This window comes from Canis lupus, chromosome 11 (assembly GCF_011100685.1).
Source record: "Canis lupus familiaris isolate Mischka breed German Shepherd chromosome 11, alternate assembly UU_Cfam_GSD_1.0, whole genome shotgun sequence".
In the NCBI taxonomy this organism is placed as follows: Eukaryota; Metazoa; Chordata; class Mammalia; order Carnivora; family Canidae; genus Canis; species Canis lupus.
This window is the reverse complement of record NC_049232.1, coordinates 71,493,418-71,511,333: the sequence shown is the minus strand read 5'-3', so window position 1 is coordinate 71,511,333 and position 17,916 is coordinate 71,493,418. Positions and strand designations below refer to the sequence as shown.

The following is a 17,916-nucleotide window of genomic DNA, read 5'->3' as shown; positions in this document are numbered from 1 at the left end:
CGGCTGGAGCCCGGGGCCAGCACGCGGCCGGGACCTGGGGAGCAGCCCCCTCCCTGGGGGCGGGGCAGAGCCAGCCGCAGCCCGAGTAGCAGGTCTCTACCTCGCACCCTTTTCAGGAATTTCACGCAGAGGAGAGGAGCAGCCGGGAGAGCCGCGGGGCTCCCCGCTCCGCGCAGGGGCTCCAAGCCCCGGGTCCCGGGCTTGCGGGGGGAGCGGGGCTGCGGGGAGCACGAGGGGGTGCAGGGCTCGCCTGCGGGCTGCTGGGGCGCCCAGGTGGAGCCCGGCCTGGGGGGCGGGGCGGGGCGCGTCCAGGTGCGGCCGGGGCGGGAGCCGCGCGGGGGGCGGGGGCGGCCCGGGGGGGGGGGGTCCGGGGGGCGCGGCGAGGGCGGCCTCGGGGGACCCCGGGAGAGCACGAGGCCGGGCGGGGCCTCGGAGCGCGCGGGGTCCGGGGGGCGGCGGGCGGCGGGCGGCGGGCGGCGGGGCCGGGAGGCGGCGCGGGGGGGCGGGCCGGGCCGGGCGGGAGGCGGAGCCCGGAGCCGGGGGCTGTGGCGAGCGGCTCCCGCGGCGCCCGAGCTCCGCGTCCTGCTCGGCTCCGCCGCTCCGCTCCCGCCGCTCCCGCCGCTCCCGCCGCCGCCGCCGCCTCCGCCCGCAGCTCCGCAGCCCCCCCCGCCATGGCCGCCGGCGCCCGGCGCTGCTCCGGCCTCGGCTCCGGCTCGGGGCCCCGGGGGCGGCCGAGGCTCGGCTTCCCGCCGCCGCCGCCGCCGCCGCTGCTCCTGCTCCTGCTCCTGCTGCCGCCGCCCGCCGCCGCCGCCGCCGCCCCGCGGGAGCCCGACAGCCCGTGCCGGCTCAAGACCGTCACGGTGTCCGCGCTGCCCGCCCTGCGGGACGGAGACCTGGGCTGGAGCGGCGGCCGCGCGGGGGCCGGGAGCGGGGCCGGGGCCGGGGCCGGGAGCGGGAGCGGGGCCGGGGCCGCCGCCGCCGCCGCCGCCGCCGCCGCCGCGTCCTCGGGCTCCGCGGGCCCCGCGGGCGCCGCCGCCGACTCGCGCCTCCTGCTCTTTGTGCGCAGCGAGCTGCCGGGGCGCGTGGCGGTGCAGGACGACCTGGACAACACCGAGCTGCCCTTCTTCACCCTCGGTAAGGCTGGGCGCCGGCGCGCGGCCCGGGGCGGGCGCGGGCGCGGGCGGGGGCGCGGGCGGGGGCGCGGGCGGGGGCGCGGAGCCGGGCGGGGGGCGCCCTGGGGATCCCCGCCGCGCGCTGCCCCGAGCGCCCGGGAGGCGCCGGCGGGCCCGGGGAGGGCGCACAGGTGGTTGGCCGGCCCCAGGGCAGCAGCGCCCCCCGCGGGACCCGCCCCGCCCCGCCCCGCCCCGGCCCGCCCCGGCCCGGCCCGGCCCGGACGAGCCGACTCGCAGGCTCCGGGGACCCCCGACCCGCGGGCACCCGCTCCCCGCGCGCGCCGTGACCTTGGCCCAGCCGCCAGCCGCTCCCCCGCACCCCTCCCGCCCCGGCCTCAGTGTTGGCCTCCTGCGAAATGGGGCTGCGGAGCCCCGAGCGGCCCCCGAGCACCGGCCGCTGAGCCCCGCGCCTCCGCTGCGGACTCCGGCCCCCCCACCGCCCCCCCGGCCGCAGTCGCATTCCTCTCCCCTTCCCGCGGGACGGAGAGCGGGTTTGTCCCCGCGGCAGGACTTACAAGGCGAGGAAGCGGGAGGGAAGAGGGAAGGGGTGGGGTGGGCGTGGGGGCTCCAGCGGAAAAGTTGATGGGAAAGTTCGCCAGCAGCTGGTGCCCGCGGGTTCCCAGCGCGCGTCCCCGAGGAGGCGGCCCCGCGCCCCGCGCCCCGCCCCGCGCCCCCATCCCCCCACCCCCCCATCCCCCCCATCCCCCCCATCCCGCCCCCCGCCCCCCGGGACCCGCAGCTGCGTTATCCCGGCCGCGGCTCCCTCCCCTCCCGGGCCCGCGGGGCGCGCTCGGCTGTCGCGGGGCGGAGGACAGCGCGGGGGCTCGGCCGGAGGACCCCGGCTCCATCCGCGCCCCGGGACCCGCGCCCGCCCGGGCTCCCGCTGCGCCCCGGCGCCGGGCGGGGAGGCGCCTTCGGGCCCCGGCCGGAGCCTCCGAGGTCAACCCCTCGCTCGCCCGGGGCGCCCCAAACCCCGCCGCCGCCCGGCAGCCGCCCTCCTGGGAGCCCGCCTATGTCCGGCGAACCTCCGCGGTGCTCGCCCCCCTCCCGGGGGCGGCCGCCCCTGGAGACGTGGGTGGGGGCCCCCAGGTGAGGCCCCCGCTGTCCCCAGCTGGCTGTAACCTGAGCCGGCCGGGCGCCTTGCAGGTTCCCCGGGGACTCCCCGCGGCTAGGCTAGCGTGCGACATGCACACACACGCGCACACACGCGCGCACACCACTAGCTCTTCCCACGTGCACCTGTGGGCCTGCCCATTTCCCGGGAAGGAAAGGAGGGTGCAGACGGGGTGGGTGCCCTAGGGCCCAGGGCTAACCCCCGGCTCTGCAGGGCTAACTCCAGTCGCCTCCTTGCAGGGAAGGGAAGGGGTCTTCCGGAGCCACGAAGCCCCCTGAGCACCGCTTGCACTTCCACCCTCCTGCGTGCGCCCTCCTGATCACTCTCCTGCGGGGTGTCCTGGGAGGTCAGCAGTGGGAATCTTCCTAAATGGCTGTTGGGTGGATGTAAAAGGGGGACACTCTTGGGTTTGGCAGGACTTGGAAGCAAGGAACACCCCCCCCCCAGGGCATTCCAGGTCCCCAAAGATGTGGAAGACTGCGTCCGCTTGGCTGCAGGAGTCGCCTGAAGCGGGCCATCTCTGCCTTTTTAAACTTTGGCTCTCAAGAAGCTGCGGGTGCCTGGGTGCTGGGGCAAGCTGAACGGGGAGCTGGGAGTCTTGAATCCCTTGGGGCCCCAGCTTGGGCTGGAGAGTCCCCTGGCGCCCTCCACTCGGAGCCTTCCTTCCGCCGTCTCTGACGCACAGCAGCTGAGCCTGGCGGCTGGGGACTGCCTGCTGGGGGGGGGGGGTCGCTGTCCCCCTTGGCAGCTCTGAGCCCTTTGGAAGCATGTCGGGAATTGTGTCCCGCCTCCTCCTTCTCCCCCCAGCGCCCTGGACTGGCAGCTCAAGGCGCTCCCTCCGGGGATTTGGCTAGCGAGGTAGTCACCAGATGGCCGAGTGTAGCAGGAGCTGTGTAGGGAGACGTGGGTTTTTTATTTGTGTTGGTCTTCCACTGTTTGCATGTAAACATGGAGTGCACAATGAGCTCCGGGAGGGCCAGGCTGGCTGCAAACTAGGGCCGGTGTGTGTGTTGGGGGGTGTGGGTACTAGGACTCATTTATGGCCTTATCTTTCCCAAGGTCCCAGGGTAGCTCCATCCCATCGTTTCACCCCCAGACCTTTTAAACGGCCTTGCCTAGCGTTGGTCTCCGGTGTGTTGGGTGAGTCTTTCACTTCCTCCAGGCCAGTTCAAGGGATTTGGAGATGGCACCTGCCGGGGTTGCCCATGCAAGTCAGTAAATGCCAAATCTTTCCAATAGTGGGGTGTGTGGAGCCACCACTAGGGGGTGATGGTGTCTGCCGAAGCCCTCGGGCCTCGCTCCGGGTTGTGGACTGAGTAGTTGGTGGTTGGAAGATGTCCCTGGCATTAAAGGGGGTGAACAAACTAATAAAAGATAGGATTCCCGTTTTCCTCTGAGTCTGGTTGGCGGACCTCGGGGTTATTTTGCACACGTTGCCTGCCATCCCCATTCACCGAAGCCACCTACATCCCTGGCCCTGTCTCCCCGCTTCTGCCTCTCTTGTTTGAGTGATTGGCTCTGTTATTGATGATGCCTCTCCCGTCATGTTCCAGCCTGCTTCATGTAGATGGAAGTTTACCTCAGAGCTGAAACTCCCCCCCCCGCCCCCCCCCCCCCCAAGTCTCAGTGTCTGGGCCTCTGATTATAAGCCCGTGGCATTGACAAAGTGAATTTCCCTGAATGTGATCAAGGGAGAGCAGATAGTTATTGCATTTTTAATGAGATGCTAAGAGGTTTACTCCTGCCTTTTAGTATTAATGCACATAAAATACATGAAGTGGCATTCCAGTTATTCCCATTTTACAGATTAGGAGGCATTTTTGGAGCAGTCAGATGCCTAGTCCACGGTCACCCTGTGGGCTGAATGGCAGACCAGCACTGGAATCTCCTTTTTACCAGGTATTTACATTTTTGGTAGTTGTGTATCGGCTAACGTGCGTTGGCAGAGATATGGTCACATTTACGTAGGGCGTGGTGCAGGGTTCTGGACGGAAACACGCCAGTCTTCGGCATGACGAGGACATTCCTTAAAGGAACTTCAGCTACCCCAGGAGGCTAAAGTATGAGAGTTGGAAAGTAAGGCATGACCCTTTGATGACCCTGCCAGTTCAAAGTTCCGTGACTCACGGGATGTCAGAGGGCATTCTCTGTGATGATGCCAGTGAGTGATGGAGATTACGCATTCTGTGACACCAGAGAGGGAACACATCTCTGTAGATTCGGAGGAGGCTGGGGAAACTTCCAGAAAGGAAAAAAAAAAAAATTGAGTGATACCTTAGGAGGATAGGATGGAGGGAGGAGAGGTTGCAAGCTCCAGTGCAGCTTGGGAATTTAGTGTTGGTTAGGATCTGGAAATCTCAGCTGTGGCCCACTGTGACCTTGAACAAGTCATTTATCTCCAGAGCTTCAGTTCTTTGTGCTGTAATATGAGTGGGTAGAGAAGCCCTAAAATAATCCTTCGGTGTAGAGATTCTATGAACTTGAAGTGCCCCGATGCACTGTTACTCTGACTAGCTCCTCGTGCTTCTCCCTGTCTCCTTTCTTTTGCTGGTAACACGGGGTGTTGGGAAGGACTGATTGAAAAGACAGAATTTGAACAGGAGCAGCTGCCGGTACAGGGCTTCAGAGGTGAACCTGCACATCACTCAGTCCTCATTTGCCCCCAGGCAGCCCTGGAGTCTGCTTGTGGATTTAGCTTTCATGCCCACAGGTAGGGAAATGGCATCCTTCTTCCTGCACTTGACAGTGGCCGGGCTGGACTGTTTACCACCAGCCTTGCTTCCGCGAAAAGGGGGGAGAAAGAGGTAAAATTGAGTAAGTGCTCATTGTCAACATTTCTTTCTCAGTTGCCTTGTCATAGACATCGCAGGGCTGGGGAAAGTGCTGTCTCTTTGGGGAAGCCCACCCAGTAGGATGTCAAAATGCACCTGCGTGAACAGATCTGTCTGCGTCTTGAAGTTCTTCCCCAAAAGGATGCCTTTCGCAGGAAACCGATTGGCCTGGCCTGCAAAGACTCCTTGAAATACAAACATAAATGGAGACCAAAGGAGAAAAGCCTCCTGAAGGAATGAAGGATTGCTAGGCAGGAAGGATTGCCAGGCGCGGGGAGCCTAAGAGGGAGAGTTCACAAAGGGAGGAGGAGCTGCCTTCAAATGTCAACGGGGAATGAGGAATGTGCTTTTTACTGTCGGGTTCAAAAGGTGCAAATGCTGTGTGTGTGTGTGTGAGGGGGTGGACTTGAGCCCCCAGGGGAGGAGGGTTCCCGGGGAGCTGTGGGGAGCTCAGCAGCCTGACCCCTCGCAGACTGAGCCTTGGAGGAAGCCTTCAAGCAGAGACTGCACGGCTCTCTGGCAGGCATTTGGAGACAGCACCCAAGGCCTGGGAGACAGCGAGGCTGCCGTCTGCCCTTCTTGGTTTCTGGTTTGATTCTGAAGGTTGATATCAGTTATTAACAGGGAGGAGGAAAAAAAAAAAGATACAAATAGTAGTAATCGGGGTCTTCGGTAGGGGTTTCTGACCACAGAATATTCATTAAAACCAATTCCAGCGTTCTTTTCTGTGTCGGCCAGAGAAAGAGAGAGAGATTGTGGGGTGGATAAGAGGGTGGATTCGATATCCTCACACGAAGCTAGTTCTAAGACTATACGTGTTATTTTCTCAATTGGGCACCAGGTCTCTTACCACTAAGCAGGTATTGAGTGTCCTTAGGCCTGGGGGTCCTGTCCTTCTGTGATGGCCCAGGCTTCTGGGATTTTGTAAATAAAGGTCCCAGGCGGTGTTGGGGGCGGTTAGCGTTCAGGGGTCTCTGATCAGAGTCTTCTTTCCCTTCCCACTCACTTCCCTCTCCCATCCCCAGCCTTTTGCCAGCTCAAACCTGAGGAAGTATGTTTAACAATCAGGGCAGAGAGAGCCGTATTGTCTGCCCTCGGAAAGTCCTAAGGTGCTGAGACACGGCAGTGGGGCAGGGAGGGAGAGGTGGGTTCGTTTCGGCCGGGTCACAGGGGCTCAAGTTCGGTCGAGGCCAGCCAGATTTGCTGTTTCTGGGGGTCAGTGACACCAGCTGAGATAGCACAGCTCTGCAGGCTTTGGTGTGACCCAGAGCTCGATCGTTTTCCTGAACCGGGCCCTCGGGCTGCAGGAGCAGTTCTATAATTTTAATTTACAGCAAGTTCGGCAGGTCTGAAATGGCCTCTGGCAAGCAGAAATCTCCTGCTTCTCGCCTCCTTGCCTTGCTGGGAATTAGGCCTCGGCTGCCACAGGACGGCGTGGATGCGTGTGCTTCGGGGAGCGACAGGGACTTCTTGGGGTGAAGTCCTGGAAACTTCTCTCACGACCGTTAGTGCCGGCGGGCTCGCAGCACCCCAGAGTCTGAGAGCGCGCGGTCTTTTGTAGGTGACCTGGGGGCCCAGACCAGGGAAGGAACCTTCCTGAGGACTCGCAGGGTCAGCCTTGAACCCTGGGAACCCAGTGGCCCTGGGTCCCACGCTGGGCTTCTTTGCATTATGCTGGCCCTTGAGCATGTGGCTCTGGGTCTACACACGTCCCAGTGTCTGAAACTGGGTTGGACACATCCTCCAATGCACCACTCTCCCCTCTCCCTGCAACAAAAGCAACCCCCCCAAAAAAAACCCAAAAACAAAAATCTTGGGGGGAAAACCATCCCTAGGGAAACTGCATTTGTTCTCCCGCCCAAGTACCCAGCTGGTTGGCTCCAGTGTCTCCGGAGAGCCGGAGCTGATAGGTTTGTTCTGGAGGAGGAGGAAGCCTCCTTGCTTTTTACTCTCGCTCCTTGGGGGTGAGCAGAGGAAGCCTCTCCTTCCCAGGAAGGCAAAGGAAGTCGGATTTAACCTTGAGGTGCAGCAGCAGCACGGGGAGGCTTCCTTTCCAGAGCTCCCGCTTTCCCAAGTTCTCTCACTGACCAGCTAGTGGCAACAGAAGATTAACTATAGTGGGAGAGAGAGAGAGAGAGAGAGCTGGCTTCCCTCCTTTCCAACAGAGCCGCAGCCTCTCTGCCCTGGAGGACGCGGGCGGCCGGGCTTGGCGGGGTGTGCTGGAAGGGGGTTGGGTGGCGACGACGCAGGGAGACCCTGGCAGGTGCCCTGCCGGCCCCGCCGTACGGTGTCTACACTGAGGGTCTGCACCCGAAGGGGGGCTGCTAGCCCAGCGCCGTCGTTCCAAGCCCCCGGCAGCCTCCGACCTCCGCACTCCTCGACGACACGTTGGCCATGGACTCGGGCCTCCCTGCCTCCACGCCGATCCCACCTCACCTGCCCTCCGTGTCCCTGCAGACAGAGTGATTTCATGAACAGCCCCCATCTGACGGCGTGGCTGTTCTCACCTAACGCACTTCCCTGGTTCCTCACGGTTTAGTGTGAAGTTCAGGCTTCTTATGGTCCAAGGTCCAAGGTCAGTCTCTGCCCAGAGAACCCTCTGACGAAGGAGCCTCCCTTCTTGTTTGGTAACTTTTCCCCATCGCCCCCTTGGAAGATCCCTTCTTACCTTTCAAGACTCAATTTATTATTATTATTTTTAAAGATTTTGCTTATTTATTAGAGAGAGAGAGAAAGAATGAGCAGGGGGAGAGGGAGAAGCAGACACCCCGATGAGCAGGAGCCCAACCGGGGACTCGATCCCAGGAGCCCAACCGGGGACTCGATCCCAGGACCCCGGGGTCTTGACCTGAGCCGAAAGCAAAACGCTTAGCTGACTGAGCCACCAGGGGCCCCTCAAGACTGAATTTAAAAGTCACCCTATGGTCGCAGCCTTTCCCGGCCTCACCCTGGAGTTGCATCCTGGGGCCTTGGCGCCTGCTAAGAATATAAAAGGGGACTGTGCACATGGCGAATCCCTTAACTGAGCACCTACAACGTGCTGGGCACTGTCCCGGGGCCTTTGGGTGCAACAGAGAGCAGAAGACCTCGATCCTTGTATTCAGAGAGCTCACAGTAGGAAGGAGTGCGTGCGTGGTGGGCGCGTGGGTGGGTGGTGAGCAGCGGGTGATAACAATGCACATGATAAATAAGAAAATTAGGTAGTAAGTGAGGATGTGATGAATTCCATGAACAAAAGAAAATTAAATAAAACGGAGATTGTGGAGATGAGGCGATGGGTTTTCATACTACATGGAGCGGAGCGAGAGGAGCTTGTGGAGAATGTAGGAGTAGAGCCAAGGCTTGAAGGTGGTGAAGGAGGGAGCCGAGCAGGTACCTGGGAGAAGAGTGTGCCAGGCCGGGAAGTGCCCTGCAGCACCCCTGGGGTGTCCAAGGCCTAGCGAGAAGGCCAGGAAGGCGAGTGGGCAGTCACATGGGGCCACAGAAACCACTGTCGGCCAAGTCACTTGAGCCAAGAGGAGAGCCTGGCAGGATTTTAAGCAGAAAGGGCCTCAATATCTGACTTAGGCTTCCAAAGACCTACTTCAACCTCTGTGCTGTAGGAGCAAAGGTGGAAGCGGGCAGGTCCGTAGGAGTCTGGGCAAGGGGTGGTGGCGGCTCGCCCTACAGTGGGAGTCCATCCTGGGCAAACGGGAGACGGGTGGGAACTCCCCTCAGCAGCCGCAACAGCTGGAACACCACCTCTTCCGTAGGGTCTTCCCCCCTCTGGGGCCCCTTTGCCGGTCCCTCTACCTTCTCCTGTGTCCCTGTTGTTCCCGGGGGTGTTGATAGGTTGATAGGATGAGTGATGACGTTAGTCTGATTGGAGACAAGCGTGCCGGGTTTAGGGAAGAACTTCTCTTGAGACTCCTGGAAGGCAGATAAGGGGTTGGAACCTTGCATCGTGGCAAATAGAGAGGCCCTGGATATTTTGGGGAAGATGATACACCATGGTTTCGGGATCACCAAATGTAGTCGTTATAGGATGTTACCTTTTTTTTTAGAGTTGTTTTTAAAGGTTTTATTTATTTATTCATGAGAGACACAGAGAGAGGCAGAGACACAGGCAGAGGAAGAAGCAGGCTCCATATAGGGAGCCCCCGATGCAAGACTCGATCCCGGGATCCCGGGGTCATGCCCTGAGCTGAAGGCAGATAAATGCTCAACCGCTAAGCTCCCCAGGCGCCCCTAGGATGCTGTGTGAAGACAACCCTTCTATATAAAGACGGGGAAATCAAGGTCATATAGCAAGGCAGTGATGAAGCAAGAACCAGGTCCCAGCCCACTGACTTCTGGTCCCAGGTGTCTCCCTCTCCCCACCTCGGGGAGGGGCAGCTGGGCCACTAGGGGTGGGGGGACCTGGTGTTCCAGACGCTGTCATTCTGGCATAGGGGCTGTGAGAACGCTCAGTGAACACTCACGGCCCTGGGTGTTGTGCTGGCACCTCTCTGGCCTCATCCTCTGCGCGGTGCTGAAAGGCCAGCGTCGTCCCGGGTTTCAGGTGGCGCTGAGGCTCAGAGCAGCAGGCACATGCCCAAGACTGCCAGCTGTCGTCCGGCTGGGCTGGGTCCACGCCCAGGTCTGCCTGGTTCTAAACCCTGTGCCCGGGGATCCCTGGGTGGCTCAGCGGTTTGGCGCCTGCCTTTGGCCCAGGGTGTCCCGGGATCGAGTCCTATGTCGGGCTCCCGGCAGGGAGCCTGCTTCTCTCTCCTCCTGTGTCTCTGCCTCTTTCTCTCTCTCTCTGTGTCTATCATAAAAATAAATAAATAAATAAATAAATAAATAAATAAATAAATAAATAATCTTTAAAAAAATAAATAAAGAAACCCTGTGCCCACGCCCCCTGCCCTCCCCGCCCCCAACCATGCCGCCCAGGACTGGTGCTCCTGAGTTTTCATCTCTGTGACAACTCCTCTTACTTTTTCTCTCTTCCTGGTCTCATTACCACGAAGTTGCAGACATGTCTATGTGGGATCTTCAGGTGTGACAGCCTCTCACACCCAAGGGACTGAGCACCTCGTTTCCGTGCTGCCGGGAGCTGACTCAGCATCTCCCCGGGCCCTCGGGCTCCGTGCCCGCCTGCCAGCAGAGCACCAGGCCTTGTCTCATCTTCTCTCCGTGCCACTCATGATCCCCGGGCTCCTCGACAAGCAAATGCCTGCACTTCTCTGCCTTCCAGACTCTCGTCCTTCCCTCCTTCCTCCCCTCCCCTTCCTCCCTCCTCCTCTTGTCCCAGTGCTTATGCTGGGGGTAGCGTCATACTGATGGGGGGCCTCATATCAGGCCCTTTCAGGCTTGTGGGCAAGCTTCTCTTTCTAGAAATTGCCAGGGCATCCGTTGTCAGACACACAGCCCCTCCTGGCCGGGGGCACTCCCTTGCACGCCTCCGGGCCACCCCCGTTAGTTCTTAGTTCTGTCTGCCTAACGCATCTTGGTAGGGTCATGCAGTTGTTGTGTTCCCATCGTGAGAGTGGCGTTTACGTGACCTTATCTCTACATATGGGATATACATAATCATAAACAATCTTTAGAAATACTATAATGCCGTACAAAAATCCCAATAGTGTGTACTTTTCCTAGAATACTAGAGCTGGGCAAAGTAGAAAGCCGCTGACATCCAGCCCCACTCCCTCACGTACCTGTAAGAGAAGTACACTTTCCCGGGCCCCGGAGCTAATCGGCAGTGGAATCCAGGCCGCAGCCAGGCTCCTCTGACCGCCAGGCAGTGTGTGGGGCCGAACGTGCACCAGCTCTAAAGCCCAAGAAGCCCCAGCATCAAATCCCAGAGGCATTACATCTTGGGCATTGCACCTCTCTGAGCCTGTTGGCTCATCGGTAAAGTGAAAACGAGAAAATAATCGCTAATCTGGGTTGCAGTGGCCATCACTTTTGGAGAGCCCTCCATCCCGTAGATTTTCGTCAGGGCCCAGCATCGTGCTCAGTCTAGGCCTTACAGAGAATGGGGTGTGCAAAGCACCTAGCACGGCGTCTGGCACAGCTCGTGCTCTATGTCTCGTAGCCACCTGCAGTCCTTTTTTGGAAGGAGGTGGAGGTATGAATAAATAATGCCTGCAAGCTCCTTCCCCCTGCTCGCTCCTTCACTCCGGCAGGCTGAGCTCACACTTCCCTCCTCCCTCCCGGCTCCCTCCAGCAAGGCCAGAAAAGGATAAAATTGACCATTGATCTCTGCTCCTTCTCCAGCAGCAGGGGGCAGCGGGGGATCCCAGGGTCGTCTGAGGACAGCGTGGACAGAGAGGCTCTTAGACCTCAGGCTGGGGCAGGTGGGTGCTGGAGGAGGCGATCGGGGCGACTTCTCTCCCTTCTGGTGGTGGCGGCCTGACAAAGCCTTGCTCTTAAGCACCCGGGAAAGTCACGAGTGGCTCTGCAAGCAGCCGAGAAGGGAAGGAACATTTCCATTAGCAGAATCAGCAGTAAAGAGATTTCCAGTCACAGTAATAGCTGCATTTGGGGGAATCATTTCGGTGGTGACTGTGGGCGGAGGACGGAAGGGGGCGGGTGGCAGCGAGAGTCACAGAGACGTCTGGTCTCCTTGCACCGAGCCGAGAGGCAGCGCCCGGAGAGCGCCGGGTGCCAGACGCAGAGTGACTGGGAGTTGGGCTGGTGGTTGTGCGAATGTTCTGGACCTTCCGCTTGCCTCGGGATGGACGGGGCTGCACCCTCGAGAGCCCCCACGGGAGGCTGCACACTCACCCTACACCACCTTTGCTCTGATTCCTTGGCTTGCTTTTTTCCAAGATTCCAGAGCCAGCAGCAACGTCCTAGGCTCTTGGGATTTGCAGAAGGGAAAGCTCCCAGATTATTTAGCCCGGCTGTCTCCAAAGTTGACTACTCCTCAGAATGACGTCGGACCCCAGTCTGGCTCTTAGACTCAGGGAGGCACCCGGGGGGCGGGGGGGGGCTGGGAATCTACACCTTAACAAGCGTGCCAACTCCTTGGTCTGTGCCTCCAGGACCTGCCTCGTGGCCCCTGGATGCCTCTTCAGCCTCGTCCCCTGACATTCCACATGGCGCTTGATGCTCTAGGCTCAGGGACAGCCTGCAGATTTCTGAGGGCAGCAGGACCCCCCCCCCCCCGCCCTTGCACCTGACCCTGGAATGGAAATGCTAGTCTGTCTGCCTAGAAAGGCTTTCCAGTCTCTGATTCATGGGGCCAACTCCTAGCCTTAACGCCGCTGTTTAACGTCCTCTGAGTAATCTTCTCTCTCTCCTCCAAGGCTCAGAGATTTTTCTCCCCCTAAATGCTCCTACCCTCCCTGTTAGGGTTGCCGTGCTTTGTGGATAAAAATAGATGCACAGAAAATAAAATACAGGATGCCCAGTTAAACTTGAATTTCAGACTCTCGCTTAGTAGAATTATGTCCCCTGCAGTATTGGGGACATAGTTGGACTTAAAAGGACTCTCTGATGATCAGAAATTCGAATTTAACTAGGCATCCTGTATTTTGTCTGGCAAGCCCCAGGGACCTTGTGTTGCTCTGTCTCCTGTCCAGGATCCCACTGCTAGTATGTGACTCCCCAAACCTGCTCTTCCCACCTCTCCCCCATCAGACGTCGATCCTGCCAATTACTCAGAGGGAAGAGTCATCCTTGAAATTTCCTTTCTCTTGCCCCTTGTTCTTTCTGCAAGCCAACCCTGTTGGTTTTACTTCTAAAATGACTCTCAATATGATTCACTTAAGCTTCCAACTGCCGTGGCCGCCACCAGGCCACCATCCTTGCTCACGTGGGCTGGTACATGAGTCCCCTGTCTTCTGGCTGCCTCTGTGTCCCCGTCCTTGCTCCGTACTACACGGTATTCAGTGCGTGGGCCAAATCCATCTCGCCGCCCACTTCTGTGCAACCCGTGAGCCTATTGATTGACTGATTGATTTACGTAAATAGGTGAAAAGAATCCAAAGGAAAATGACCTTTTATGATACGTGATGATTACATGAAGTCCAAACCTCCGTATCCATACATAAAGATCTGATATTACGCAGCCACACTCACATATGGGCGTATGTGCATCATCTGTGGTGCTTTTGCTTTACAGCAGCAGAGTTGAGAAGTAGCAGCAGTGAGTATCTGGCCCACAGGGCTTAAAATATTTACTCACTACCCCTTTACAGAAAACGTTTGCCAGCCTTGCAATATTCAGTAGCCAGAGTGATCTTTCTAAAAAAAAGCAAATTAGATCTTGTCACTCTCTGCTATTCAAAGCCATTAATTGTGTGTCATTTCTCTTTTTAAAAAATCTTAATTCCTGTTCAGAGTCTTAATTCCTTTAGGATTCAGAAAAATCCTAAAAAGTTTGCCACCTTCTCTGAATTCATCTTCCATCTTCTCCTTTGCTCACAAACCTGAAATATCACCTCCTCCGAGAGGTCTTCCCTGACCAAAGTGGGACCTTGGTACACACTCCCTTCATATCTTTCTATTCCATTTATTTTCAAAAACTCTTATCTCAGGGCTCTTTGGGAATGTGCCTTGTTCATATTTTTGCCCCTCGAGGCATGGAGTGCAGGACACGGCATCTGGTAGGTGCTGAGTGGACATTTTCTGAGCAGACGCCGGAACATGGACAACTGTGGGAGTGCTAGTTTGTGAGCACCACCTGAGTGGGTGCCTGCCTCTTTGTTTTTTTTTTTTTTTAATTTGTTATTTATTTATTCATGACAGTCACAGAGAGAGGCAGAGACACAGGCAGAGGGAGAAGCAGGCTCCCCGCGGGGAACCTGATGTGGGACTCGATCTCGGGACCTGGGTCATGTCTTGGGACAGAGGCAGATGCTCAACCACTGAGCCACCCAGGTGCCCTCATTGGGGTTTTCTGTGGCTTTTTTTGTGAGATCGTTTTGAGGACTCCAAGAAATAAAGTTTGTAGGGCATGTAGAGCAGTGCCTGCCACTCAGCAAATGCTACCTGGGTGTTTGTTAAACAGAAATAAAAGGGCCTGCCCCTTAGCCCCTGGGACCTGCCCCTTCTCTGCTATCTTTGCAGTTGGAGGGATTTGGGGCAACTGAGAGGAGGTCTTTGAGTAAAGGGTTCATGGATCCCAGGGGGCAGCACGATCTGGGGGCCAGGGCTGTGGCCCAGGGGCTCTGGGGTTCCGGGGTGTCCACAGTTTCCCCCTTTCCATATTTTGGGCTCCCCCCATTTCTAGTGTGATGAGATTAAACCCTGTGATCCCGGAGGTTCTTCTGAGCCCCTTCAGCTCCGCTGGAGCCCAGGAGGGAGACAAGGGCTCCCTCCTGGAGTTTCTGAGGCTGGAAACCTTGCAGCAGGATAAAACCTGCCTCCCTGCCTTCTTCCTCTCTGCATCCTTCCCGGGGCCTCTGAAGATCAAACCCTTGGCTCTGAATCCAGGTGCAACTCAAATTCTCCGTCCTGGTCTCACACTAATTTGTTAGGGAACCTTCTTCAATTACTTTCCTGCTCGTCTCCCCCGGGGAGGGAGACCAGAGAAGCTGACCCCCCAAGTCACCAATTACTGGTCTACCAATAGCGCGACTGCCCGTGCCTCCCTCCCTCCCCCTCTCTCTCTCCTTTATTCTCCTGGCCTCCCTGAAGCACCTCTCCTTGCTGCAGACTCCCGGGGGGAAGGCACCCCCCTTTCCCCTGGCTCCCCATCCCAGCTGGGAAACAGCCCTCCCTTCCCCTAAGAGGGACAGCAAAGGAGAAAGGGCAGAGCTGCCAACCTTGGAAAACCAGACTGGTTTTGCTCATCTGCTAAATCCCAAGCCTTGCTGGATTGGGCAGCAAATGTCTTGCTTCTAGTCCTGAGTCTGCCCCTTGGCTCGCTAGATGTCCTCAAATAAATGACCTTTGCCCTTCGGGCCTCAGATAAGATTAAGGAGTATCATCCGAGCCAGCTCTCCTTCAGGAACCTAGGAAAGCTTGGGCTGCAAGACCGAGAACCCTTCCCGTCTTGTCCACGGCGGGGATCCCAGGTCCTGGAGCAAGCCCATTGCTCAGTAGGCCCTCAGGAGGTACCTGCCGAATGAAGTTAATAAATGGGGAAATAGGTGGGATTGAACACTGCTAATCAGCAACTTCATCGCTGCATTAGAGGCCTTTAGCATCTTATCAACTGGGATTTGCAGGAGAGATGAATTCTATTTGCATTTTCTAGACAAAGGCGGTCCACCTGAAACCCCTGGTTCCCGTCTAGCTCCCCTTGCCTGGGGCTAAGCCCCCCAGTCATCATTCAGTGTGCCCAGTCCCTGGGGGCACAGAAATGCAAGAGGTTCACAGTTGACGGGGATGATACCATTTGCACTTTTTGATTTAGAGGCAAAACTAACCCTCCTTTTCATGGGTATTTGTAGTGTCTCCATGTTACCGATGAAGACATGGCCACTCAGAGAGATCAAGTCAATTGTGCAAGGTCACGTAATAAATGGGATTAGCTGCTTTTATTTTTCAAAAGGAGTCTTTGTATCGCTTCACAAATGGAACACCAGAATAACTTGCTATAAATAGAAGATAGCCTGTAAAAGTAGGTATGTAACTATTAAAGAAAATACATACAGATTTATATATATATAAATAGCTATGCATGTACTCAAATAGATAAGTGTACATATGTATGTATTTACATGCCACCTAAATTCATCTCTCATACTATACTTCGGGAACACGTTGATCCAGCCCACCACTGAGAGAAAGATACTCACTGAAAATTTAAATTAAAAAAAAAAAAGAAGAAAATTTAAATTTTGCCCCCTTAATTGTCAGATTTAATACATACATATTTAAAAAATACCTTTTCTGACTCATAGCTTCATAGCTACCACTACCCATTTTTTTTAAGAGAGGGAGAGAGAATGGGGCTCCTGGGGGGCTCAGCGGTTGAGCGTCTGCCTTCAACTCAGGGCATGACCCCGGGGTCCTGGGATCGAGTCCCGCATCAGGCTCCATGCAGCAAGCCTGCTTCTCCCTCTGCCTGTGTCTCTGCCTCTCTCTCGGTGTCTCTCAAGAATAAATAAATAAAATCTCCAAAAAGAGAGAGAGGGAGGGAGAGAGAGAGGAGGGGCAGGGGCAGAGAGAGAGGGTGAATCCTAAGCTGCTCCACACCCAGCTCGGAGCCTGACACAAGGCTCGATCCACAATCTGACCTGAGATCATGACCTGAGCCAGAATCAGGAGTCCGATGCCTAACCGCCTGAGCCACCCAGACGCCCTACCACTACCCATCACTACAAGGTCCAGCTTGAAGATACCTTTGCTTCTTCCAAGGTGACCCTCGGGGCATCGTCCCCAAGAACACTTCTCCCCATGCCCCTGGTGCATTCCCTGCAGTTCTTGTTTTCACGGGAATCTTGGGGTTGGCTAATGGCCTGCCCCCTGCCCCTCTTGCTAGTCTTTCACCTTGGTTTTTCAAGTCAGGGGAATATGAGCCATTTGGGGTTTGGGCTAAAGAGACGGTCCGCTTTCGTTTGTCTGGAACGCTGGGAAACTCCATTTACGTGAATAAAAGGTTGCACGACGTTAAAAAATGTCCTGCGGGCACAGTGCTGTGTGTCGATCACAGCGGCATCCTCCACGCCCCGCGTACCCTGTATTAGGAAGGAGATGGTTAATGTTCCTGCCATAATATTTTATGGCCGTATTGTGATTGGAGGAAGCTCACTGACCACCTTATATTCAACATGAGGCCGACTTTGCAGAGCTGCTCCCTGCGTGCTCAGGCCCCAGACCCTGCCTCCAGATTCACTCTGGCCCTCAGGCAGGGGGTCCTCTTCCTTACTGACCCCTGCTTGAAAAAAAAATGTTTGTAAGTCAAACATATGTGTACGTAAAAATGTGTGTATATTATATATGTTTGCATGTAACATGTATATCCATGTACATGTCACATACGTTATACGTATATACAGATCTATAGGAGGGAGGAAAATAGGATAATAACTCTTCTGTCCCGAGAACTAAAAGAAGAAACTGGACCCAGCAAGGGAGGAGCCAGAAAGGGAAGGATTACCCCAGTGATTTGGGGAGGAGTGGGGGTATTTGACACGACTGATACAGCAATTCTTCTTTTTTACCTTAAACTATTTTTCTCACTGAAATGGGGGAGGCTGACTGTTCAGGGAAGGGTGACCTGGGTTTAGGGTGAGTCGTTTACTTCAGACACCCTCGTCTGTGAAGCTCTGTGGATCGGCAGTTGGTCACTTAGCAGAAAGTCTATTAAAGCAGGGAATCATAAAAGAATAATAATGTACCTTAAACATTTTATTTTAACTCAAGGTACGTGAATGTGTATACGTTTGCCAATTATTTGATGTAGGCTCCGGAACTCTTCTTTGGGTCTGGGTCAGCTGATTGAAGTCCCATGCCATCTTTCTTGCATCAACCACGCTCGTAATGCACCAAATATGGTCTCCAATGGTGTTTTCATTAAAGGGGACTGAGAGCTTACGGAAGCTTGCCAAGTAATTCTCCTAGAGTTTTATGATTCCTTTCTAAATTTTTATAGTTGTCACACCTGACCTAGCTCAATGGCAATATTTAAGTGACTTTCTTTATTTTTATAGTAAAAGCAACTTAGTCCTCCTAGAAACCACTTCCCTTTGATGCTTATAAATTTTTTAATTTGCATAGTATTTCATTAAATTTTCAAATGACAAAAAACATAACAGGCATCCGTAGGTTAGGGAAGCAGATCGGTCCTCTGTAAAAAATGCTTCTGAACCCACAGCGAGCTAGTGGGGCTGGAGAGGACGTCCCTTGCTGGTGGGAGCCTTCAGGGCTCGTGAGCCTC

General features: G+C 56.5%; 1 protein-coding gene across 3 annotated transcripts in view; it reads left to right on the top strand.

The window, feature by feature from the left end:
- Nucleotides 1-671: 671 nt before the first annotated feature.
- Nucleotides 672-17,916, top strand: part of ASTN2 (astrotactin 2) — an 852,112-nt gene continuing 834,867 nt past the window's right edge. For all 3 annotated transcript variants that reach the window (XM_038553226.1, XM_038553225.1, XM_038553224.1), the window contains exon 1: nucleotides 672-1,134. In XM_038553226.1, coding sequence (XP_038409154.1) covers nucleotides 672-1,134 — 463 coding nt within the window. The remainder of the gene's footprint in view (nucleotides 1,135-17,916) is intronic.